Source organism: Calliopsis andreniformis, chromosome 6 (genome assembly GCF_051401765.1).
Source record: "Calliopsis andreniformis isolate RMS-2024a chromosome 6, iyCalAndr_principal, whole genome shotgun sequence".
Lineage (NCBI taxonomy): Eukaryota > Metazoa > Arthropoda > Insecta > Hymenoptera > Andrenidae > Calliopsis > Calliopsis andreniformis.
Window position 1 is genome coordinate 7,137,617 of NC_135067.1, and position 27,192 is coordinate 7,164,808.

The 27,192-nt window shown below is 37.2% G+C and overlaps 2 protein-coding genes across 2 annotated transcripts in view; one reads left to right on the forward strand and one right to left on the reverse strand.

Moving 5' to 3' along the window:
- Positions 1–19,469: 19,469 nt before the first annotated feature.
- Mrps22 (mitochondrial ribosomal protein S22) lies at positions 19,470–20,981 on the forward strand. Its single transcript, XM_076381250.1, has 3 exons — positions 19,470–19,655; positions 19,833–20,299; positions 20,384–20,981. Exons 1-3 carry the CDS (start codon positions 19,565–19,567, stop codon positions 20,861–20,863), a joined length of 1,038 nt encoding a protein of 345 aa, XP_076237365.1. The 5' UTR covers positions 19,470–19,564; the 3' UTR covers positions 20,864–20,981.
- The window catches only part of LOC143181058 (uncharacterized), a 219,603-nt gene continuing 213,382 nt past the window's right edge, over positions 20,972–27,192 (reverse strand). Inside the window, exon 23 of the mRNA XM_076381249.1 lies at positions 20,972–26,451. Coding sequence (XP_076237364.1) covers positions 25,054–26,451 — 1,398 coding nt within the window. The 3' untranslated portion in view covers positions 20,972–25,053. The remainder of the gene's footprint in view (positions 26,452–27,192) is intronic.

Below are 27,192 nucleotides of genomic sequence, written 5' to 3' on the forward strand. Positions count from 1 at the left end.
TCAAGAAAGATGCATTATGTTTTTTTAATTCATATTTCACGGTTCTTGTTTATATAATTAAAGTTCCATATTAGAGGGAATTGGTAAAAACCAGACGTACCTCTTTCGGTATCATGTTCTCCTGATACTTACCATTACTTTCGCCAAAGACCAAATTACATATTGGTAAGTACTAAGAACTCGGGATACCTCTTTCGTTACCATGTTCTCCTGATACTTACCTTTAATTTCGCCGAAAGCCAAACTACATATTGGTAAGTAATATGAATTCGGGATACCTCTATCGGTATCATGTTCTCCTGATACTTACCTTTAATTTCGCGAGAACCCAAGTTACATATTGGTAGGTATTAAGAACTCGGGATACCTCTTTCGGTATCATGTTGTCCTGATACTTACCTTTAATTTCGCGAGAACCCAAGTTACATATTGGTAAGTATTAAGAACTCGGGATACCTCTTTCGGTATCATGTTCTCCTGATACTTACCTTTAATTTCGCCAAAAGCCACACTACATATTGGTCAGTAATATGAATTCGGGATACCTCCTTTGGTATCATGTTCTCCTGATACAAACCTTTAATTTCGCCAAAAGCCAAACCACATATTGGTACGTAATATGAATTCGGGATACCTCTTTGGTATCATGTTCTCCTGATACTTACCTTTAATTTCGCAAAAACCCGAGTTACATATTGGTAAGTATTAAGAACTCGGGATACCTCTTTTGGTGTCATGTTCTCCTGATACTTACCTTTAATTTCGCCAAAACCCGAGTTACATATTGGTAAATATTAACAACTCGGAATACCTCTTTCGGTATCATGTTTTCCTGATACTTACCTTTAATTTCGCCAAATGCCAAAATACATATTGGTAAGTAATATGAAATCGGCATACCTCTTTTGGTATCATGTTCTCCTGACACTTACCTTTTCTTTGGCTGACAGCTAAACTACATATTGGTAAGCCTTATGAATTCGGGATACCTCTTTCGGTATCATGTTCTCCTGATACTTACCTTTAATTTCGCCAAATGCCAAACTACATATTGGTAAGTAATATGAATTCGGGATACCTCTTTCGGTATCATGTTCTCCTGATACTTACTCTTAATTTCGCCAAAACTGAAGTTACATATTGGTAAGTATTAACAACTCGGGATACCTCTTTCGGTATCATGTTCTCCTGATACTTACCTTTAATTTCGCGAAAACCCAAGTTACATATTGGTAAGTATTAAGACCTCGGAATACCTCTTTCGGTATCATGTTCACCTGATACTTACCTTTAATTTCGCGAGAACCCAAGTTACATATTGGTAAGTATTAAGAACTCGGGATACCTCTTTCGGTATCATGTTGTCCTGATACTTACCTTTAATTTCGCGAGAACCCAAGTTACATATTGGTAAGTATTAAGAACTCGGGATACCTCTTTCGATATCATGTTCTCCTGATACTTACCTTTCATATCGCCAAATGCCAAAATACATATTGGTAAGTAATAAGAATTCGGGATACCTCTTTCAGTATCATGTTCTCCTGATACTTTCCTTTAATTTCGCCGATAGCCAAAGTACATATTGGTAAGTAATAAGAATTCGGGATACCTCTTTCGGTATCATGTTCTCCTGATACTTTCCTTTAATTTCGCCAAAAGCCAAAGTACATATTGGTAAGTAATAAGAATTCAGGATACCTCATTCGCTATCATGTTCTCCTGATACTTTCCTTTAATTTCGCCAAAATGCAAAGTACATATTGATAAGTAATAAGAATTCGGGATACCTCTTTCGGTATCATGTTCTCCTGATACTTTCCTTTAATTTCGTCAAAATGCAAAGTACATATTGATAAGTAATAAGAATTCGGGATACCTCTTTCGGTATCATGTTCTCCTAATACTTTCCTTTAATTTCGCCGATAGCCAAAGTACATATTGGTAAGTAATAACAATTCGGGATACCTCTTTCGGTATCATGTTCTCCTAATACTTTCCTTTAATTTCGCCAAAAGCCAAAGTACATATTGGTAAGTAATAAGAATTCAGGATACCTCTTTCGGTATCATGTTCTCCTGATACTTTCCTTTAATTTCGCCAAAAGCCAAAGAACATATTGGTAAGTAATAAGAATTCAGGATACCTCTTTCGGTATCATGTTCTCCTGATACTTTCCTTTAATTTCGCCAAAAGCCAAAGTACATATTGGTAAGTAATAGGAATTCGGGATACCTCTTTCGGTATCATGTTCTCCTGACACTTTCCTTTAATTTCGCCAAAAGCCAAAGTACATATTGGTAAGTAATAAGAATTCAGGATACCTCTTTCGGTATCATGTTCTCCTGATACTTTCCTTTAATTTCGCCAAAAGCCAAAGTACATATTGGTAAGTAATAAGATTTCAGGATACCTCTTTCGCTATCATGTTCTCCTGATACTTTCCTTTAATTTCGTCAAAATGCAAAGTACATATTGATAAGTAATAAGAATTCGGGATACCTCTTTCAGTATCATGTTCTCCTGATACTTTCCTTTAATTTCGCCAAAAGCCAAAGTACATATTGGTAAGTAATAAGAATTCAGGATACCTCTTTCGGTATCATGTTCTCCTGATACTTTCCTTTAATTTCGCCAAAAGCCAAAGTACATATTGGTAAGTAATAAGATTTCAGGATACCTCTTTCGGTATCATGTTCTCCTGATACTTTCCTTTAATTTCGTCAAAATGCAAAGTACATATTGGTAAGTAATAAGAATTCAGGATACCTCTTTCGGTATCATGTTCTCCTAATACTTTCCTTTAATTTCGCCGATAGCCAAAGTACATATTGGTAAGTAATAACAATTCGGGATACCTCTTTCGGTATCATGTTCTCCTAATACTTTCCTTTAATTTCGCCAAAAGCCAAAGTACATATTGGTAAGTAATAAGAATTCAGGATACCTCTTTCGGTATGATGTTCTCCTGATACTTTCCTTTAATTTCGCCAAAAGCCAAAGTACATATTGGTAAGTAATAAGAATTCAGGATACCTCTTTCGGTATCATGTTCTCCTGATACTTTCCTTTAATTTCGCCAAAAGCCAAAGTACATATTGGTAAGTAATAGGAATTCGGGATACCTCTTTCGGTATCATGTTCTCCTGATACTTTCCTTTAATTTCGCCAAAAGCCAAAGTACATATTGGTAAGTAATAAGAATTCAGGATACCTCTTTCGGTATCATGTTCTCCTGATACTTTCCTTTAATTTCGCCAAAAGCCAAAGTACATATTGGTAAGTAATAAGATTTCAGGATACCTCTTTCGCTATCATGTTCTCCTGATACTTTCCTTTAATTTCGTCAAAATGCAAAGTACATATTGATAAGTAATAAGAATTCGGGATACCTCTTTCAGTATCATGTTCTCCTGATACTTTCCTTTAATTTCGCCAAAAGCCAAAGTACATATTGGTAAGTAATAAGAATTCAGGATACCTCTTTCGGTAACATGTTCTCCTGATACTTTCCTTTAATTTCGCCAAAAGCCAAAGTACATATTGGTAAGTAATAAGATTTCAGGATACCTCTTTCGCTATCATGTTCTCCTGATGTTACCTTCAATTTCGTCAAAATGCAAAGTACATATTGATAAGTAATAAGAATTCGGGATACCTCTTTCGGTATCATGTTCTCCTAATACTTACCTTTAATTTCGCCGACAGCCAAAGTACATACAGGTAAGTACTAAGAATTCGGGATACCTCTTTCGGTATCATGTTCTCCTGATACTTTCCTTTAATTTCGCCAAAAGCCAAAGTACATATTGGTAAGTAATAAGAATTCGGGATACCTCTTTCGGTATCATGTTCTCCTGATACTTACCTTTAATTTCGCCAAGAGCCACACTACATATTGGTCAGTAATATGAATTCGGGATACCTCCTTTGGTATCATGTTCTCCTGATACTTACCTTTAATTTCGCCGATAGCCAAAGTACATACAGGTAAGTAATAAGAACTCGGGATACCTCTTTCGGTATCATGTTCTCCTAATACTTTCCTTTAATTTCGCTGATAGCCAAAGTACATATTGGTAAGTAATAAGAATTCGGGATACCTCTTTCGGTATCATGTTCTCCTGATACTTTCCTTTAATTTCGCCAAATGCCAAAGTACATATTGGTAAGTAATAAGATTTCAGGATACCTCATTCGGTATCATGTTCTCCTAATACTTTCCTTTAATTTCGCCAAAAGCCAAAGTACATATTGGTAAGTAATAAGAATTCAGGATACCTCTTTCGGTATCATGTTCTCCTGATACTTTCCTTTAATTTCGCCAAAAGCCAAAGTACATATTGGTAAGTAATAAGATTTCAGGATACCTCTTTCGCTATCATGTTCTCCTGATACTTTCCTTTAATTTCGTCAAAATGCAAAGTACATATTGATAAGTAATAAGAATTCGGGATACCTCTTTCGGTATCATGTTCTCCTAATACTTTCCTTTAATTTCGCCGATAGCCAAAGTACATATTGGTAAGTAATAACAATTCGGGATGCCTCTTTCGGTATCATGTTCTCCTAATACTCTCCTTTAATTTCGCCAAGAGCCAAAGTACATATTGGTAAGTAATAAGAATTCAGGATACCTCTTTCGGTATCATGTTCTCCTGATACTTTCCTTTAATTTCGCCAAAAGCCAAAGTACATATTGGTAAGTAATAAGATTTCAGGATACCTCTTTCGCTATCATGTTCTCCTGATACTTTCCTTTAATTTCGTCAAAATGCAAAGTACATATTGATAAGTAATAAGAATTCGGGATACCTCTTTCGGTATCATGTTCTCCTAATACTTTCCTTTAATTTCGCCGATAGCCAAAGTACATATTGGTAAGTAATAACAATTCGGGATACCTCTTCCGGTATCATGTTCTCCTAATACTTTCCTTTAATTTCGCCAAGAGCCAAAGTACATATTGGTAAGTAATAAGAATTCAGGATACCTCTTTCGGTATCATGTTCTCCTGATACTTACCTTTAATTTCGCCGATAGCCAAAGCACATACAGGTAAGTAATAAGAATTCGGGATACCTCTTTCGGTATCATGTTCTCCTAATACTTTCCTTTAATTTCGCTGATAGACAAAGTACATATTGGTAAGTAATAAGAATTCGGGATACCTCTTTCGGTATCATGTTCTCCTGATACTTTCCTTTAATTTCGCCAAAAGCCAAAGTACATATTGGTAAGTAATAAGATTTCAGGATACCTCATTCGGTATCATGTTCTCCTAATACTTTCCTTTAATTTCGCCAAAAGCCAAAGTACATATTGGTAAGTAATAAGAATTCAGGATACCTCTTTCGGTATCATGTTCTCCTGATACTTTCCTTTAATTTCGCCAAAAGCCAAAGTAAATATTGGTAAGTAATAAGATTACAGGATACCTCTTTCGCTATCATGTTCTCCTGATACTTTCCTTTAATTTCGTCAAAATGCAAAGTACATATTGATAAGTAATAAGAATTCGGGATACCTCTTTCGGTATCATGTTCTCCTAATACTTTCCTTTAATTTCGCCGATAGCCAAAGTACATATTGGTAAGTAATAACAATTCGGGATACCTCCTTCGGTATCATGTTCTCCTAATACTCTCCTTTAATTTCGCCAAGAGCCAAAGTACATATTGGTAAGTAATAAGAATTCAGGATACCTCTTTCGGTATCATGTTCTCCTGATACTTACCTTTAATTTCGCCGATAGCCAAAGTACATACAGGTAAGTATTAAGAATTCGGGATACCTCTTTCGGTATCATGTTCTCCTAATACTTTCCTTTAATTTCGCTGATAGCCAAAGTACATATTGGTAAGTAATAAGAATTCGGGATACCTCTTTCGGTATCATGTTCTCCTCATACTTTCCTTTAATTTCGCCAAAAGCCAAAGTACATATTGGTAAGTAATAAGAATTCAGGATACCTCTTTCGGTATCATGTTCTCCTGATACTTTCCTTTAATTTCGCCAAAAGCCAAAGTACATATTGGTAAGTAATAAGATTTCAGGATACCTCTTTCGCTATCATGTTCTCCTGATACTTTCCTTTAATTTCGTCAAAATGCAAAGTACATATTGATAAGTAATAAGAATTCGGGATACCTCTTTCGGTATCATGTTCTCCTAATACTTTCCTTTAATTTCGCCGATACCCAAAGTACATATTGGTAAGTAATAACAATTCGGGATACCTCTTTCGGTATCATGTTCTCCTAATACCTTCCTTTAATTTCGCCAAGAGCCAAAGTACATATTGGTAAGTAATAAGAATTCAGGATACCTCTTTCGGTATCATGTTCTCCTGATACTTACCTTTAATTTCGCCGATAGCCAAAGCACATACAGGTAAGTAATAAGAATTCGGGATACCTCTTTCGGTATCATGTTCTCCTAATACTTTCCTTTAATTTCGCTGATAGACAAAGTACATATTGGTAAGTAATAAGAATTCGGGATACCTCTTTCGGTATCATGTTCTCCTGATACTTTCCTTTAATTTCGCCAAAAGCCAAAGTACATATTGGTAAGTAATAAGATTTCAGGATACCTCATTCGGTATCATGTTCTCCTAATACTTTCCTTTAATTTCGCCAAAAGCCAAAGTACATATTGGTAAGTAATAAGAATTCAGGATACCTCTTTCGGTATCATGTTCTCCTGATACTTTCCTTTAATTTCGCCAAAAGCCAAAGTACATATTGGTAAGTAATAAGATTACAGGATACCTCTTTCGCTATCATGTTCTCCTGATACTTTCCTTTAATTTCGTCAAAATGCAAAGTACATATTGATAAGTAATAAGAATTCGGGATACCTCTTTCGGTATCATGTTCTCCTAATACCTTCCTTTAATTTCGCCAAGAGCCAAAGTACATATTGGTAAGTAATAAGAATTCAGGATACCTCTTTCGGTATCATGTTCTCCTGATACTTACCTTTAATTTCGCCGATAGCCAAAGCACATACAGGTAAGTAATAAGAATTCGGGATACCTCTTTCGGTATCATGTTCTCCTAATACTTTCCTTTAATTTCGCCGATAGCCAAAGTACATATTGGTAAGTAATAACAATTCGGGATACCTCTTTCGGTATCATGTTCTCCTAATACTTTCCTTTAATTTCGCCGATACCCAAAGTACATATTGATAAGTAATAAGAATTCGGGATACCTCTTTCGGTATCATGTTCTCCTAATACTTTCCTTTAATTTCGCTGATAGCCAAAGTACATATTGGTAAGTAATAAGAATTCGGGATACCTCATTCGCTATCATGTTCTCCTGATACTTTCATTTAATTTCGACAAAATGCAAAGTACATATTGATAAGTAATAAGAATTCGGGATACCTCTTTCGGTATCAATTTCTCCTAATACTTTCCTTTAATTTCGCCGATAGCCAAAGTACATATTGGTAAGTAATAACAATTCGGGATACCTCTTTCGGTATCATGTTCTCCTAATACTTTCCTTTAATTTCGCCAAAAGCCAAAGTACATATTGGTAAGTAATAAGAATTCAGGATACCTCTTTCGGTATCATGTTCTCCTGATACTTACCTTTAATTTCGCCGATAGCCAAAGCACATACAGGTAAGTAATAAGAATTCGGGATACCTCTTTCGGTATCATGTTCTCCTAATACTTTCCTTTAATTTCGCCGATAGCCAAAGTACATATTGGTAAGTAATAACAATTCGGGATACCTCTTTCGGTATCATGTTCTCCTAATACTTTCCTTTAATTTCGCCGATACCCAAAGTACATATTGATAAGTAATAAGAATTCGGGATACCTCTTTCGGTATCATGTTCTCCTAATACTTTCCTTTAATTTCGCTGATAGCCAAAGTACATATTGGTAAGTAATAAGAATTCGGGATACCTCATTCGCTATCATGTTCTCCTGATACTTTCATTTAATTTCGACAAAATGCAAAGTACATATTGATAAGTAATAAGAATTCGGGATACCTCTTTCGGTATCAATTTCTCCTAATACTTTCCTTTAATTTCGCCGATAGCCAAAGTACATATTGGTAAGTAATAACAATTCGGGATACCTCTTTCGGTATCATGTTCTCCTAATACTTTCCTTTAATTTCGCCAAAAGCCAAAGTACATATTGGTAAGTAATAAGAATTCAGGATACCTCTTTCGGTATCATGTTCTCCTGATACTTTCCTTTAATTTCGCCAAAAGCCAAAGTACATATTGGTAAGTAATAAGAATTCAGGATACCTCTTTCGGTATCATGTTCTCCTGATACTTTCCTTTAATTTCGCCAAAAGCCAAAGTACATATTGGTAAGTAATAGGAATTCGGGATACCTCTTTCGGTATCATGTTCTCCTGATACTTTCCTTTAATTTCGCCAAAAGCCAAAGTACATATTGGTAAGTAATAAGAATTCAGGATACCTCTTTCGGTATCATGTTCTCCTGATACTTTCCTTTAATTTCGCCAAAAGCCAAAGTACATATTGGTAAGTAATAAGAATTCAGGATACCTCTTTCGGTATCATGTTCTCCTGATACTTTCCTTTAATTTCGCCAAAAGCCAAAGTACATATTGGTAAGTAATAAGATTTCAGGATACCTCTTTCGCTATCATGTTCTCCTGATACTTTCCTTTAATTTCGTCAAAATGCAAAGTACATATTGGTAAGTAATAAGAATTCAGGATACCTCTTTCGGTATCATGTTCTCCTGATACTTTCCTTCAATTTCGCCAAAAGCCAAAGTACATATTGGTAAGTAATAAGATTTCAGGATACCTCTTTCGCTATCATGTTCTCCTGATGTTACCTTTAATTTCGTCAAAATGCAAAGTACATATTGATAAGTAATAAGAATTCGGGATACCTCTTTCGGTATCATGTTCTCCTAATACTTACCTTTAATTTCGCCGATAGCCAAAGTACATACAGGTAAGTACTAAGAATTCGGGATACCTCTTTCGGTATCATGTTCTCCTGATACTTTCCTTTAATTTCGCCAAAAGCCAAAGTACATATTGGTAAGTAATAAGAATTCAGGATACCTCTTTCGGTAACATGTTCTCCTGATACTTTCCTTTAATTTCGCCAAAAGCCAAAGTACATATTGGTAAGTAATAGGAATTCGGGATACCTCTTTCGGTATCATGTTCTCCTGATACTTTCCTTTAATTTCGCCAAAAGCCAAAGTACATATTGGTAAGTAATAAGACTTCAGGATACCTCTTTCGCTATCATGTTCTCCTGATACTTTCCTTTAATTTCGTCAAAATGCAAAGCACATACAGGTAAGTAATAAGAATTCGGGATACCTCTTTCGGTATCATGTTCTCCTAATACTTTCCTTTAATTTCGCTGATAGACAAAGTACATATTGGTAAGTAATAAGAATTCGGGATACCTCTTTCGGTATCATGTTCTCCTGATACTTTCCTTTAATTTCGCCAAAAGCCAAAGTACATATTAGTAAGTAATAAGATTTCAGGATACCTCATTCGGTATCATGTTCTCCTAATACTTTCCTTTAATTTCGCCAAAAGCCAAAGTACATATTGGTAAGTAATAAGAATTCAGGATACCTCTTTCGGTATCATGTTCTCCTGATACTTTCCTTTAATTTCGCCAAAAGCCAAAGTACATATTGGTAAGTAATAAGATTACAGGATACCTCTTTCGCTATCATGTTCTCCTGATACTTTCCTTTAATTTCGTCAAAATGCAAAGTACATATTGATAAGTAATAAGAATTCGGGATACCTCTTTCGGTATCATGTTCTCCTAATACTTTCCTTTAATTTCGCCGATAGCCAAAGTACATATTGGTAAGTAATAACAATTCGGGATACCTCTTTCGGTATCATGTTCTCCTAATACTCTCCTTTAATTTCGCCAAGAGCCAAAGTACATATTGGTAAGTAATAAGAATTCAGGATACCTCTTTCGGTATCATGTTCTCCTGATACTTACCTTTAATTTCGCCGATAGCCAAAGTACATACAGGTAAGTATTAAGAATTCGGGATACCTCTTTCGGTATCATGTTCTCCTAATACTTTCCTTTAATTTCGCTGATAGCCAAAGTACATATTGGTAAGTAATAAGAATTCGGGATACCTCTTTCGGTATCATGTTCTCCTGATACTTTCCTTTAATTTCGCCAAAAGCCAAAGTACATATTGGTAAGTAATAAGAATTCAGGATACCTCTTTCGGTATCATGTTCTCCTGATACTTACCTTTAATTTCGCCAAAACCCGAGTTACATATTGGTAAGTATTAACAACTCGGAATACCTCTTTCGGTATCATGTTTTCCTGATACTTACCTTTAATTTCGCCAAATGCCAAAATACATATTGGTAAGTAATATGAAATCGGCATACCTCTTTTCGTATCATGTTCTCCTGATACTTACCTTTAATTTCGCAAAAACCCGAGTTACATATTGGTAGGTATTAAGAACTCGGGATACCTCTTTCGGTATCATGTTGTCCTGATACTTCCCTTTAATTTCGCCAAAAGCCAAAGTACATATTGGTAAGTAATAAGATTCCAGGATACCTCTTTCGCTATCATGTTCTCCTGATACTTTCCTTTAATTTCGTCAAAATGCAAAGTACATATTGATAAGTAATAAGAATTCGGGATACCTCTTTCGGTATCATGTTCTCCTAATACTTTCCTTTAATTTCGCCGATAGCCAAAGTACATATTGGTAAGTAATAACAATTCGGGATACCTCTTTCGGTATCATGTTCTCCTAATACTTTCCTTTAATTTCGCCAAAAGCCAAAGTACATATTGGTAAGTAATAAGAATTCAGGATACCTCTTTCGGTATCATGTTCTCCTGATACTTTCCTTTAATTTCGCCAAAAGCCAAAGTACATATTGGTAAGTAATAAGATTTCAGGATACCTCTTTCGCTATCATGTTCTCCTGATACTTTCCTTTAATTTCGTCAAAATGCAAAGTACATATTGATAAGTAATAAGAATTCGGGATACCTCTTTCGGTATCATGTTCTCCTAATACTTTCCTTTAATTTCGCCGATAGCCAAAGTACATATTGGTAAGTAATAACAATTCGGGATACCTCTTTCGGTATCATGTTCTCCTAATACTTTCCTTTAATTTCGCCAAGAGCCAAAGTACATATTGGTAAGTAATAAGAATTCAGGATACCTCTTTCGGTATCATGTTCTCCTGATACTTACCTTTAATTTCGCCGATAGCCAAAGCACATACAGGTAAGTAACAAGAATTCGGGATACCTCTTTCGGTATCATGTTCTCCTAATACTTTCCTTTAATTTCGCTGATAGCCAAAGTACATATTGGTAAGTAATAAGAATTCGGGATACCTCTTTCGGTATCATGTTCTCCTGATACTTTCCTTTAATTTCGCCAAAAGCCAAAGTACATATTGGTAAGTAATAAGAATTCAGGATACCTCTTTCGGTATCATGTTCTCCTGATACTTTCCTTTAATTTCGCCAAAAGCCAAAGTACATATTGGTAAGTAATAAGATTTCAGGATACCTCATTCGCTATCATGTTCTCCTGATACTTTCATTTAATTTCGACAAAATGCAAAGTACATATTGATAAGTAATAAGAATTCGGGATACCTCTTTCGGTATCAATTTCTCCTAATACTTTCCTTTAATTTCGCCGATAGCCAAAGTACATATTGGTAAGTAATAAGAATTCGGGATACCTCTTTCGGTATCATGTTCTCCTGATACTTTCCTTTAATTTCGCCAAAAGCCAAAGTACATATTAGTAAGTAATAAGATTTCAGGATACCTCATTCGGTATCATGTTCTCCTAATACTTTCCTTTAATTTCGCCAAAAGCCAAAGTACATATTGGTAAGTAATAAGAATTCAGGATACCTCTTTCGGTATCATGTTCTCCTGATACTTTCCTTTAATTTCGCCAAAAGCCAAAGTACATATTGGTAAGTAATAAGATTACAGGATACCTCTTTCGCTATCATGTTCTCCTGATACTTTCCTTTAATTTCGTCAAAATGCAAAGTACATATTGATAAGTAATAAGAATTCGGGATACCTCTTTCGGTATCATGTTCTCCTAATACTTTCCTTTAATTTCGCCGATAGCCAAAGTACATATTGGTAAGTAATAACAATTCGGGATACCTCTTTCGGTATCATGTTCTCCTAATACTCTCCTTTAATTTCGCCAAGAGCCAAAGTACATATTGGTAAGTAATAAGAATTCAGGATACCTCTTTCGGTATCATGTTCTCCTGATACTTACCTTTAATTTCGCCGATAGCCAAAGTACATACAGGTAAGTATTAAGAATTCGGGATACCTCTTTCGGTATCATGTTCTCCTAATACTTTCCTTTAATTTCGCTGATAGCCAAAGTACATATTGGTAAGTAATAAGAATTCGGGATACCTCTTTCGGTATCATGTTCTCCTGATACTTTCCTTTAATTTCGCCAAAAGCCAAAGTACATATTGGTAAGTAATAAGAATTCAGGATACCTCTTTCGGTATCATGTTCTCCTGATACTTACCTTTAATTTCGCCAAAACCCGAGTTACATATTGGTAAGTATTAACAACTCGGAATACCTCTTTCGGTATCATGTTTTCCTGATACTTACCTTTAATTTCGCCAAATGCCAAAATACATATTGGTAAGTAATATGAAATCGGCATACCTCTTTTCGTATCATGTTCTCCTGATACTTACCTTTAATTTCGCAAAAACCCGAGTTACATATTGGTAGGTATTAAGAACTCGGGATACCTCTTTCGGTATCATGTTGTCCTGATACTTCCCTTTAATTTCGCCAAAAGCCAAAGTACATATTGGTAAGTAATAAGATTCCAGGATACCTCTTTCGCTATCATGTTCTCCTGATACTTTCCTTTAATTTCGTCAAAATGCAAAGTACATATTGATAAGTAATAAGAATTCGGGATACCTCTTTCGGTATCATGTTCTCCTAATACTTTCCTTTAATTTCGCCGATAGCCAAAGTACATATTGGTAAGTAATAACAATTCGGGATACCTCTTTCGGTATCATGTTCTCCTAATACTTTCCTTTAATTTCGCCAAAAGCCAAAGTACATATTGGTAAGTAATAAGAATTCAGGATACCTCTTTCGGTATCATGTTCTCCTGATACTTTCCTTTAATTTCGCCAAAAGCCAAAGTACATATTGGTAAGTAATAAGATTTCAGGATACCTCTTTCGCTATCATGTTCTCCTGATACTTTCCTTTAATTTCGTCAAAATGCAAAGTACATATTGATAAGTAATAAGAATTCGGGATACCTCTTTCGGTATCATGTTCTCCTAATACTTTCCTTTAATTTCGCCGATAGCCAAAGTACATATTGGTAAGTAATAACAATTCGGGATACCTCTTTCGGTATCATGTTCTCCTAATACTTTCCTTTAATTTCGCCAAGAGCCAAAGTACATATTGGTAAGTAATAAGAATTCAGGATACCTCTTTCGGTATCATGTTCTCCTGATACTTACCTTTAATTTCGCCGATAGCCAAAGCACATACAGGTAAGTAACAAGAATTCGGGATACCTCTTTCGGTATCATGTTCTCCTAATACTTTCCTTTAATTTCGCTGATAGCCAAAGTACATATTGGTAAGTAATAAGAATTCGGGATACCTCTTTCGGTATCATGTTCTCCTGATACTTTCCTTTAATTTCGCCAAAAGCCAAAGTACATATTGGTAAGTAATAAGAATTCAGGATACCTCTTTCGGTATCATGTTCTCCTGATACTTTCCTTTAATTTCGCCAAAAGCCAAAGTACATATTGGTAAGTAATAAGATTTCAGGATACCTCATTCGCTATCATGTTCTCCTGATACTTTCATTTAATTTCGACAAAATGCAAAGTACATATTGATAAGTAATAAGAATTCGGGATACCTCTTTCGGTATCAATTTCTCCTAATACTTTCCTTTAATTTCGCCGATAGCCAAAGTACATATTGGTAAGTAATAACAATTCGGGATACCTCTTTCGGTATCATGTTCTCCTAATACTTTCCTTTAATTTCGCCAAAAGCCAAAGTACATATTGGTAAGTAATAAGAATTCAGGATACCTCTTTCGGTATCATGTTCTCCTGATACTTTCCTTTAATTTCGCCAAAAGCCAAAGTACATATTGGTAAGTAATAAGAATTCAGGATACCTCTTTCGGTATCATGTTCTCCTGATACTTTCCTTTAATTTCGCCAAAAGCCAAAGTACATATTGGTAAGTAATAGGAATTCGGGATACCTCTTTCGGTATCATGTTCTCCTGATACTTTCCTTTAATTTCGCCAAAAGCCAAAGTACATATTGGTAAGTAATAAGAATTCAGGATACCTCTTTCGGTATCATGTTCTCCTGATACTTTCCTTTAATTTCGCCAAAAGCCAAAGTACATATTGGTAAGTAATAAGAATTCAGGATACCTCTTTCGGTATCATGTTCTCCTGATACTTTCCTTTAATTTCGCCAAAAGCCAAAGTACATATTGGTAAGTAATAAGATTTCAGGATACCTCTTTCGCTATCATGTTCTCCTGATACTTTCCTTTAATTTCGTCAAAATGCAAAGTACATATTGGTAAGTAATAAGAATTCAGGATACCTCTTTCGGTATCATGTTCTCCTGATACTTTCCTTCAATTTCGCCAAAAGCCAAAGTACATATTGGTAAGTAATAAGATTTCAGGATACCTCTTTCGCTATCATGTTCTCCTGATGTTACCTTTAATTTCGTCAAAATGCAAAGTACATATTGATAAGTAATAAGAATTCGGGATACCTCTTTCGGTATCATGTTCTCCTAATACTTACCTTTAATTTCGCCGATAGCCAAAGTACATACAGGTAAGTACTAAGAATTCGGGATACCTCTTTCGGTATCATGTTCTCCTGATACTTTCCTTCAATTTCGCCAAAAGCCAAAGTACATATTGGTAAGTAATAAGATTTCAGGATACCTCATTCGCTATCATGTTCTCCTGATACTTTCATTTAATTTCGACAAAATGCAAAGTACATATTGATAAGTAATAAGAATTCGGGATACCTCTTTCGGTATCAATTTCTCCTAATACTTTCCTTTAATTTCGCCGATAGCCAAAGTACATATTGGTAAGTAATAAGAATTCGGGATACCTCTTTCGGTATCATGTTCTCCTGATACTTTCCTTTAATTTCGCCAAAAGCCAAAGTACATATTAGTAAGTAATAAGATTTCAGGATACCTCATTCGGTATCATGTTCTCCTAATACTTTCCTTTAATTTCGCCAAAAGCCAAAGTACATATTGGTAAGTAATAAGAATTCAGGATACCTCTTTCGGTATCATGTTCTCCTGATACTTTCCTTTAATTTCGCCAAAAGCCAAAGTACATATTGGTAAGTAATAAGATTACAGGATACCTCTTTCGCTATCATGTTCTCCTGATACTTTCCTTTAATTTCGTCAAAATGCAAAGTACATATTGATAAGTAATAAGAATTCGGGATACCTCTTTCGGTATCATGTTCTCCTAATACTTTCCTTTAATTTCGCCGATAGCCAAAGTACATATTGGTAAGTAATAACAATTCGGGATACCTCTTTCGGTATCATGTTCTCCTAATACTCTCCTTTAATTTCGCCAAGAGCCAAAGTACATATTGGTAAGTAATAAGAATTCAGGATACCTCTTTCGGTATCATGTTCTCCTGATACTTACCTTTAATTTCGCCGATAGCCAAAGTACATACAGGTAAGTATTAAGAATTCGGGATACCTCTTTCGGTATCATGTTCTCCTAATACTTTCCTTTAATTTCGCTGATAGCCAAAGTACATATTGGTAAGTAATAAGAATTCGGGATACCTCTTTCGGTATCATGTTCTCCTGATACTTTCCTTTAATTTCGCCAAAAGCCAAAGTACATATTGGTAAGTAATAAGAATTCAGGATACCTCTTTCGGTATCATGTTCTCCTGATACTTACCTTTAATTTCGCCAAAACCCGAGTTACATATTGGTAAGTATTAACAACTCGGAATACCTCTTTCGGTATCATGTTTTCCTGATACTTACCTTTAATTTCGCCAAATGCCAAAATACATATTGGTAAGTAATATGAAATCGGCATACCTCTTTTCGTATCATGTTCTCCTGATACTTACCTTTAATTTCGCAAAAACCCGAGTTACATATTGGTAGGTATTAAGAACTCGGGATACCTCTTTCGGTATCATGTTGTCCTGATACTTCCCTTTAATTTCGCCAAAAGCCAAAGTACATATTGGTAAGTAATAAGATTCCAGGATACCTCTTTCGCTATCATGTTCTCCTGATACTTTCCTTTAATTTCGTCAAAATGCAAAGTACATATTGATAAGTAATAAGAATTCGGGATACCTCTTTCGGTATCATGTTCTCCTAATACTTTCCTTTAATTTCGCCGATAGCCAAAGTACATATTGGTAAGTAATAACAATTCGGGATACCTCTTTCGGTATCATGTTCTCCTAATACTTTCCTTTAATTTCGCCAAAAGCCAAAGTACATATTGGTAAGTAATAAGAATTCAGGATACCTCTTTCGGTATCATGTTCTCCTGATACTTTCCTTTAATTTCGCCAAAAGCCAAAGTACATATTGGTAAGTAATAAGATTTCAGGATACCTCTTTCGCTATCATGTTCTCCTGATACTTTCCTTTAATTTCGTCAAAATGCAAAGTACATATTGATAAGTAATAAGAATTCGGGATACCTCTTTCGGTATCATGTTCTCCTAATACTTTCCTTTAATTTCGCCGATAGCCAAAGTACATATTGGTAAGTAATAACAATTCGGGATACCTCTTTCGGTATCATGTTCTCCTAATACTTTCCTTTAATTTCGCCAAGAGCCAAAGTACATATTGGTAAGTAATAAGAATTCAGGATACCTCTTTCGGTATCATGTTCTCCTGATACTTACCTTTAATTTCGCCGATAGCCAAAGCACATACAGGTAAGTAACAAGAATTCGGGATACCTCTTTCGGTATCATGTTCTCCTAATACTTTCCTTTAATTTCGCTGATAGCCAAAGTACATATTGGTAAGTAATAAGAATTCGGGATACCTCTTTCGGTATCATGTTCTCCTGATACTTTCCTTTAATTTCGCCAAAAGCCAAAGTACATATTGGTAAGTAATAAGAATTCAGGATACCTCTTTCGGTATCATGTTCTCCTGATACTTTCCTTTAATTTCGCCAAAAGCCAAAGTACATATTGGTAAGTAATAAGATTTCAGGATACCTCATTCGCTATCATGTTCTCCTGATACTTTCATTTAATTTCGACAAAATGCAAAGTACATATTGATAAGTAATAAGAATTCGGGATACCTCTTTCGGTATCAATTTCTCCTAATACTTTCCTTTAATTTCGCCGATAGCCAAAGTACATATTGGTAAGTAATAACAATTCGGGATACCTCTTTCGGTATCATGTTCTCCTAATACTTTCCTTTAATTTCGCCAAAAGCCAAAGTACATATTGGTAAGTAATAAGAATTCAGGATACCTCTTTCGGTATCATGTTCTCCTGATACTTTCCTTTAATTTCGCCAAAAGCCAAAGTACATATTGGTAAGTAATAAGAATTCAGGATACCTCTTTCGGTATCATGTTCTCCTGATACTTTCCTTTAATTTCGCCAAAAGCCAAAGTACATATTGGTAAGTAATAGGAATTCGGGATACCTCTTTCGGTATCATGTTCTCCTGATACTTTCCTTTAATTTCGCCAAAAGCCAAAGTACATATTGGTAAGTAATAAGAATTCAGGATACCTCTTTCGGTATCATGTTCTCCTGATACTTTCCTTTAATTTCGCCAAAAGCCAAAGTACATATTGGTAAGTAATAAGAATTCAGGATACCTCTTTCGGTATCATGTTCTCCTGATACTTTCCTTTAATTTCGCCAAAAGCCAAAGTACATATTGGTAAGTAATAAGATTTCAGGATACCTCTTTCGCTATCATGTTCTCCTGATACTTTCCTTTAATTTCGTCAAAATGCAAAGTACATATTGGTAAGTAATAAGAATTCAGGATACCTCTTTCGGTATCATGTTCTCCTGATACTTTCCTTCAATTTCGCCAAAAGCCAAAGTACATATTGGTAAGTAATAAGATTTCAGGATACCTCTTTCGCTATCATGTTCTCCTGATGTTACCTTTAATTTCGTCAAAATGCAAAGTACATATTGATAAGTAATAAGAATTCGGGATACCTCTTTCGGTATCATGTTCTCCTAATACTTACCTTTAATTTCGCCGATAGCCAAAGTACATACAGGTAAGTACTAAGAATTCGGGATACCTCTTTCGGTATCATGTTCTCCTGATACTTTCCTTTAATTTCGCCAAAAGCCAAAGTACATATTGGTAAGTAATAAGAATTCAGGATACCTCTTTCGGTAACATGTTCTCCTGATACTTTCCTTTAATTTCGCCAAAAGCCAAAGTACATATTGGTAAGTAATAGGAATTCGGGATACCTCTTTCGGTATCATGTTCTCCTGATACTTTCCTTTAATTTCGCCAAAAGCCAAAGTACATATTGGTAAGTAATAAGACTTCAGGATACCTCTTTCGCTATCATGTTCTCCTGATACTTTCCTTTAATTTCGTCAAAATGCAAAGTACATATTGATAAGTAATAAGAATTCGGGATACCTCTTTCAGTATCATGTTCTCCTGATACTTTCCTTTAATTTCGCCAAAAGCCAAAGTACATATTGGTAAGTAATAAGAATTCAGGATACCTCTTTCGGTATCATGTTCTCCTGATACTTACCTTTAATTTCGCCAAAAGCCACACTACATATTGGTCAGTAATATGAATTCGGGATACCTCCTTTGGTATCATGTTCTCCTGATACATACCTTTAATTTCGCCAAAAGCCAAACCACATATTGGTACGTAATATGAATTCGGGATACCTCTATTGGTATCATGTTCTCCTGATACTTACCTTTAATTTCGCCAAAACCCGAGTTACATATTGGTAAGTATTAAGAACTCGGGATACCTCTTTTGGTGTCATGTTCTCCTCATACTTACCTTTAATTTCGCCAAAAGCCTAATTACAGATTGGTAGGTACTGAGACCTCAGGATACCTCTTTCAGTATCATGTTCTCCTGATACTTATCTTAGTTTTAGCCAAAAACCGAGGTACATATTGGTAAGTGCTAGGAACTCGGGAGACCTCTTTCGGTATTATTAAGAATTCGAGGTACCAAGGAAATCGAATCAGAAGCTGACGGACGCATGTATACATACATGTGAATTGAGACTAACTTAATATCATGTGTCTCCGCTTTAGCGCTCAGGGTATATTCTTACAAGATGGCGCAAGTGAACACTCGGGGGTTGGTTCAGCCGGTTCAGCGCTATACTGTATGTAGTTAATAAGGATTGTTTTGTGAAGTTAAAACATTGCAGTAGCCAAACATGTGGATTCGAATGAGTACATGTTTAAAACAATTTTACAAGCCTTCAACTTGGAATTGTCGTTACTGTGCGTCAGTTTCGAAAGAAGCAGGTACATAAGATTCTTTTAATCTTACTACAGTAGTATTGTTTAATATAGGTTATGTTTACATTTTTTAATGTAAGTACGATTTATTTCAAATCAGAGCAAGAAATAACCATTTGAAATAGTACTGTATTATTTTTTATATAGCGTTAATGCTTTTTATCTTGGACATTTCTCTTTTAGATCTAGATCCTGCACCATTGTTTTTTAATAGAGATGTACAGCAATTATTAATAACTTTAACTCGTGTTGATTATCAACGTGCCTTCAGAATACGCAAAGATGGAAAACCAATAAGTAATCCCAAGTTTAAGTTTATGACAGATGAAGAATTAGAAAAGGCAGAATTGCTGGCTAAGAAAAAATTGGCGCAAGTACTCCAAATGCCTCCTGTTGTGAAGGCACAGCCAGATGTAGTTAAAGTAATATCTAAAGATCCTGCTTTACAAGGATATTGTAGCACCAAGTATGTGTTTACAGATATATCTTATGGAATTAGTAATAAAGAAAGGTTAATAACAGTTAGAGATCCTGATGGTACATTGAGACATGCAAGTAGGAATGAAAGGCATAGAATGAATCAAGCATATTTTCCTATGGAAGGCAGAGAATTTCACATACCAAAGATGTTCTACGATCCATATTTCAAGGTTATCATTTTTATATTTGTTTTATTAAAACAGTACCATTTATATCAGATTAGTTAAAGTGTTTTTTTGTAAATCATGTTGTAGGATTTACTTGATAGGAAGGAATTTGAATTCATTTTGGATCGTGCCTGTATACAGTTTGAACCAGACGATCCAGAATATCAGAAGATCACAAAGGAAGTTTATTTACATGTAGATATGGGAGGATATTTTGATAAATTGCGATCTACGCGGCACTTTGGTCCACTGGCATTTTACCTCGCATGGGAGAATAAAATTGATAATTTATTGCTGGATTTGATCCGCAGCAAGAACATAAATGAGGCAGTATCATTGATACAGCTTTATCACAAGATTCATCCCAAGGCGAAGTCAGCTGAAAAGCAGAAGGAGGACGACTTGTCATTTATAAAGTGTTACGCCAAATTGGATTCCCAGCAGTGTAAGTACATAGAAGACGCTCTTGCAATGTACCAGAAACTGCAAGAGGAAAAGGAGAAAATGGAGAAGAATATAAGGAAAGCTCATGGATTGGATGTAGATGATATGACGAGTCAGAAATAGAAAAATAAATGAAGTTCGTGTTAAAATGTTCGTACTCTTATTTATGATACTTGACCTTACGTATAATTATTAAACATGATCATCAGAAAATAAACAATAACAAACACGTTGCCACAGTAAATTCGATGATTAATTAATCGATTATTTTATTATGTGATAGTACTTACAAACATTTACAAATGTAACAAGTCAATTCGATTTGGCGTACAGGATCGTCGGAAAACATTAAATATCGATAAATTGGCTAAACGTTTACGGATAAAACAGAATATATATTCCATTTGGGTCCCGCTTTGCGTCGCGCGGTCGACAGGTGTTCTCTCTTCGGACACCTCTCGAGGAGATGCGTTTACTTGGTGTTGGGATGGTTCAGGCTGATATGCGCGTTATGCGTAAAGTAACGTAATGCAGTCCCTGGAATAAAGAAATGGGATGAACGAAGAGGCGTCGAGTTCGATGCGAAACAAAGAGGTGCGCATCGATAGAGAAAGCAGCTTTGTACAAATGCAACGCGGGTTCAAGAGATCGTGTTGTAGTAAGTACCTACTTTGTCGTGAATGGAACAATATACAGGCTCGATCGTGGGTGATCGAGTGCGAAGTGCTTGTTCGTTGGGATCGCGTACCGTTTGTCTTCCACTCGTCGATCAACCGAATATTGCGATCGATATCGTGATTTATCCAATATCTTAACTTTTATTACTCTTATCGTTAAATATTTAATTATTACTTCCATATAGATGCATTTCTCATGGCGTGGGCACAAACGGTTCAGAAGTATCGTGCCGAACTAATAACGCGAAACGTGCGATGGGTGTTTCCCTTCCTAAATACGTACTAATCATATTCTGTTTCGCAGAACACAGAGAATAATTATACCGATCTCTTTGGGTGACTGACCATCGATATTTCATTTTATTCAAATATTTGTCATTGTCACTTGTTAATACAATTACACTGCGATGATGATACAAATGGTAAACGCAAGAATGATGAAATGGTAAAAGCAATAGCGTGAGATGATACAACGAAAATTCGAATACTTTAAACATATTTATCTTGACGGATATCAAAATATACAAATTGTTATAAAAATGAAGATATTCCTAAACAAGCAGTAATACGAATCGAATAGATCCAAGTTCTGTAAGAGTGTCTGACAATAGAGGATCGTTCCACTGTGCGTTTCCAGTAGTCTACTGCACGATAATTCCGAGCCAATTGTACGTATGTAGGGAATAGAAATAAATAAAAGGACGATTAGTCGCGTGACAGACGAAACTCCTCGCTAAATCCACTATATGTATATCGAGGGTAGGATGATGAAAGGAAAGAGGGAAATCGCGCGCGAACTAATCGAAGGGACAGAAATAAAAAGAAAGCACGGATTCAAATCTATTGGCTATTAGGCCTTGCCAAGCAAAGTATGCAAGTGTATAGAATATTATATAGGTGTATGTCTGCGCGTGTATGCGTGTGTATATCTCGGATTTCTGTCGAGTGTGTGAGGCTAGAGGCAGGTACGCCCTTTCTTCCTCTTCTTTCCTCTGTTACACTTACATCGCGGCGAATTCAATAATCCCTCGCAGCAGTGATATCTTTGCCGCGAGACGAGAAGACCTCGCGAAAGATGACAGAAACATGAGATTCGCGACATATTTCTCTACCAACGAATTGATGAGCGGTTCAAGCGAATTAATCGATCGGCTAATCGAAGTAGGAATGAATCTGTAGTGTGAAACGATCGAAGGGCGCTCATTGACTCGCTCCAGTTAGAGCCTGCGACTATGTATTTAAATATCTTAGGAGTACTCGAAATAATCGAGTACATCTACTCTTTCGACGCTGTAGTACTCGAATACGAAATATCTGCATCTTGCATTATTCAAACTTTGTAGACATTGACAATATACTTTAATTCTTTGAGTGCTGTGCACGCAGAACAGGTTGTGCGTTGAACGTCTAAGTACTTACAGGCGTCAGTAAATGTGGTTGACGAATACTATATAGAGGAATTTCGTAAATGGATAAGAACTTGATTTTCAGCACTCAAAGAAGTAAGTAGAATAATTATTACTAGCTGGGAATATGATCGATATAAAAAGAGTAAGCTATTTATATTCAAAAAGTATCAAGAGATTAGTTCCTTTTTATACTTCGATATAAATATATCAGTGCTGTGAGATTCTAAGGCATGTAAAGCATGTTGAACGTTGTATAGAATCCAAAACGATAATAAAGATGAATTAGAAAAATTTGGCACATGGTCCACGTTCCAGGTATTCGAGTACTCGAAAATTCGCATTATTTGATTATAATAAAATTAAAGACGTAGTCCCAATCCTAATCCCTTGCTTGAAAAGAGATTTTGAATTCGCAAAGGAACGAGTCGCTGAAGCTCGAACGCGCGCGAATTTTGAAACGAATCAACGAGCGCGCCCTAGAACGCCTCGTATGTTCTATTGTGTAATACACTCGCTGCATATTTCAATCAGTAAATATTGAGCAATGTTCCTTGTAACTTTTGCCTCTGTCTTTCGAAAGATCGCGTGATCAGATCTCGGGATATATACTCGAAGTGATATCACACGGCTCGCAGTCCCCCTTCGCATTTTCGCTCAAGTTTATTCTCTTTATCGTTTTGATAGTCTCCTTTCTCAATTATTTTTTGTTTAATTAAGGCTACCTAGAAACGTACGAACCTTTCATACCTTCGTTTGGGAGGGGGAGGGAGTAAAACACTGAGAGAAACGTTTATTCTTGAACGAAAGTTTGCGTCCTGAGCGTGGTTTTTCCGGTAGTCGAAGTGCGCAGGCGCTTTGTGCGAAGGACGACATAACCTCAACTCTGGAGCGCGAATGAGTTTCGTCCTTGAAGATTTCCGTTTTTCCCACCGAATGGACGCGAAAGTAGTGTGTCTTTTACGATATTAACGCGTTTTATTATAATGCTGTTTTCGTGCATCTGCTCTTCTATCTATCTAACCCTATCCACTTAAATACTCATTTATATAGAAACGTTTCCTTATTTTTGTTTCTCGTACGTACATAGACAGGGTGTAAATGTAGAGTGTGGCAGCCATCTTGAAGATCGGGTGCAGCATTTTGAAACAGTAATATTGGAAGTTACAGGAAAATGGAATATAAGACGACTAATTTTCATAAGTCCTTACAAACTATTAAACTGATTCTTTTACTATAAAAATAAACAGGAGTTTATGAATTGTTATAGGAGAAAATGAAGAATACTTAACAAGATGGCGGTTAACTAAAATTGAAGTTTTTAGAAAAATCTGTATTGTTATTCTTAAGTGTAGATCAACCCTGATGTGGGTTTCGTATGTCACACCCTGTATATATACACATACACATACATATATGTATATATAAATTTTTCGCTCTGTGTAGACGTAGTAGCTATTTATATGTATAATACTTCGATTCCATTGCGAACGAGAAACGGAGTACGAGCCGAAAATGCGGAGGAAGTGGTCGACGAGTCGTGGTTTTCTTCTACTTTTTTTGGCACAATCATCGCGAAACGTGGGCTTGAGTCGCCTCGACTCCTCGAACTAGAGCTGCTCGACATTCGATAGCAAGTATCTCCTCCCTTATGTGCAAGATCGAGGCCAGGAAACGAAATGTCCCCTCATGATTACCTTTCCCTTTATAGCCCTGCTCAAAATGCCTTTGTCGCGCCGTTCCTTTACGATTATTAATACTATGGATCGTTAATTATGATAATCGATATTATAAATAACGCCTGACTTGCTATGTTCTCTACGCTGCACTCTCTACTTTTCGAATCGACGCCCGTCGATTTGATTCCTTCGATCTTGCCCGATCTTATAAAATCGCGGCTACAGTACAGTTTTCCGTCCGCTAAGTCACCGATTACCGCGTTCTTATCTGTCCCTTAAACAGCAAACTCTTTCTTAGTTCCAATCAATAAGCGTCTTTCTTTCTGGTGTCCAAGATTCTCTACTGTGCTCGTTCTAATACATTCTACCATGATCGGCGAGCATTTGCCTTAATCATCGTACAAGAAAGTCATACTTGATCAGGGTTGGGCGCTTCTCGACAGGAAAGAAATTGGAACAGTTTCGTGGACACACAAGGTAATGCGTTAACTCGCGAGCACGGCTTTAGCGACCACCTCGATGGTGGAATGAAATAGGGGTTGGCTCTTCGGTCACAGAATATCCGTCTCGTAAATCTTGCTAGTAGTTGTGCTGGTTGTGCCCGCAGTCGAGATGGCATTGTTGGCTGTGATGTTCACAGTGGGCGCTTGGCTGACGTTTGCCTCGCTTGGCAGGGTCGTCGTCGTGGTCGTCCCCGCAGCCGGTGTTGAGTTTGTGATCGTCTTGGAGTTCACGTTGAGCTCGGGCTGCTGCTCGCTGGACTCATCCTGCTGTGGCTGAGGACCGTCGATGGAGGCTTCTTGGGAGATGGTCAGCGGCTTCTGGGTGAGGCTGGTCAAGGATCCTGAAGCGGCAGCACTGAGGCCGAGGCCCATCTTGGCCAGCAGGTTGCTTTCTGAGCCTGTTTTCTTAAGCAGATCAGGCGGGGGTGGCGGGACGGTGGCCAGGCCTGCGGTGTTCCTCTGTAGTTGCTGGAGCCGCGCGTACTGCTCCTGCAGGGCCTTCTGCTTACGTAAGAGTTCTTGGTGTCGCTGTTCCAGCTGCTCCTGTCTACCCTTCTTGCTCTGCAGGCCCTCCTGAGAGTTGACACTCTCGCAAGAGCTTGAGTTGCTGGTGGACAGCACTGCTGATGACTGGGATGAGGAAGAATTATGCAGGAGCGATACTGGGTCTGGCACAGTAGTAGAGATGACATTCGCGTCCGCGGGCAAAGCCATGGGGGGCTTGCCCTCTTTCACTGGTAGTGTACCACGAGCAGGTGGTCTGCGCAGTGTGGCGTTACCGCTCTGTAAATTGCACGAGTGATTCCTAGGTGGTAATTGGGGGCTGGTGGGACTTGCTAACGGTGACCTGGAGCTGGTGCGTGGCGGCGGAGGCGGTGGAACCCTTCTTGCGCTGGCAAGCTGCAGCAATTCTGCGTTTCTTTCCGGTACTGGTGGCTTCTGCCCAGCTACGAAGCCTTGTGGCAACATAGGCAGACTAGGCTGCTCTTGCAGGGACACCTGCAGTCTTGCGATGGGTGGTGAGGTGTCTGTATCCGAGCTAGACGGGTACGAGTGCAGCCGCCGAAGTGTTCCTCCTGCGTTCTGGACTCCTGGTGGTACTATGGTGCCAGCAACGGTCAACGCTCCGCTCGATGAATCCACGCTGCCCTTGCGGCCTATGTCGGAGATACACGGTGCACGGGTAGCTGTTCCGCTAATCATTGCTCCAGCAGACTCTCTGCTTCCCGATCTACCTAGATCGGACAGGGTCGTCGTAGAGCCCGGAGCCACGTGGCCAAGTTGCGAGCTCGGCCTCGAGAAGGTCTGCAGCTCGTCTAGCAGAGCGTCGAGTGCGTTCTCCGGACGCTGTTGATGGGTGGTGGGTGGTTCGTGAGGGTGGGACCCTCCCCCGATGACGCTCGCTGACTCCACGACAGTGCGTTCCGCTGGCACAGGGGCAGCTGCCTGTGGTCCACACGTTTATGTCTTCGATTATCAAAGCTCCCTTCTTATATCACCTACTTTATTTGGTCCCAGACGCATCATCGGGCAAGCCTCTCTGCGTCAACTCGCCCGAAGTTGCGTCCTGTGCGTGTTAACACGCTTCCGATGGTCTCAAACACGCTTGTCAGAAGCTAGAACGCGGAATGAATTAGGAGAAAGCAATTCTGATTTATAGAGTGGATAAAATTCTACGTTCTGACACAGAATGATAACAAGACGGTTCTGCTTAGACAAATATTGTCATAAATGCTAATGTTTTGCGAGTTCAAGACGTTTTAGACCATGTACAGTGTTCTTTGAAAGAATTAATACGAAAGCATTTCTAAAATACACGTTATACGACAATTTTTTGTAAATGTTTATCCCATTGGATCTTGTACGCAAGTTACAGATATTTATTTATACACAAAAAATATATTACTAATTGTGGTCTTATAATTTCATTAGTAATACTTTAGATTGTATAATTTTGTTGATTGTAAATTTAAATTTCTTAAATCAGTTGGTCATTAAAGACCTGCTTTAATGTCTCGCCCAGTTGTCGTCCATTGTCAGAACACAGAATGTAAATGCACCTTAAGCTGCTCCTTTGAGTTGTACTTTAAACCGAACTTGCTTCTGACGGCGTCGAGAATGTGTCATCGACAGCGGCGCGTCCAAGCATCACTCAAGCAGGCCACGCGAGCTTGCGTGACCTTGACG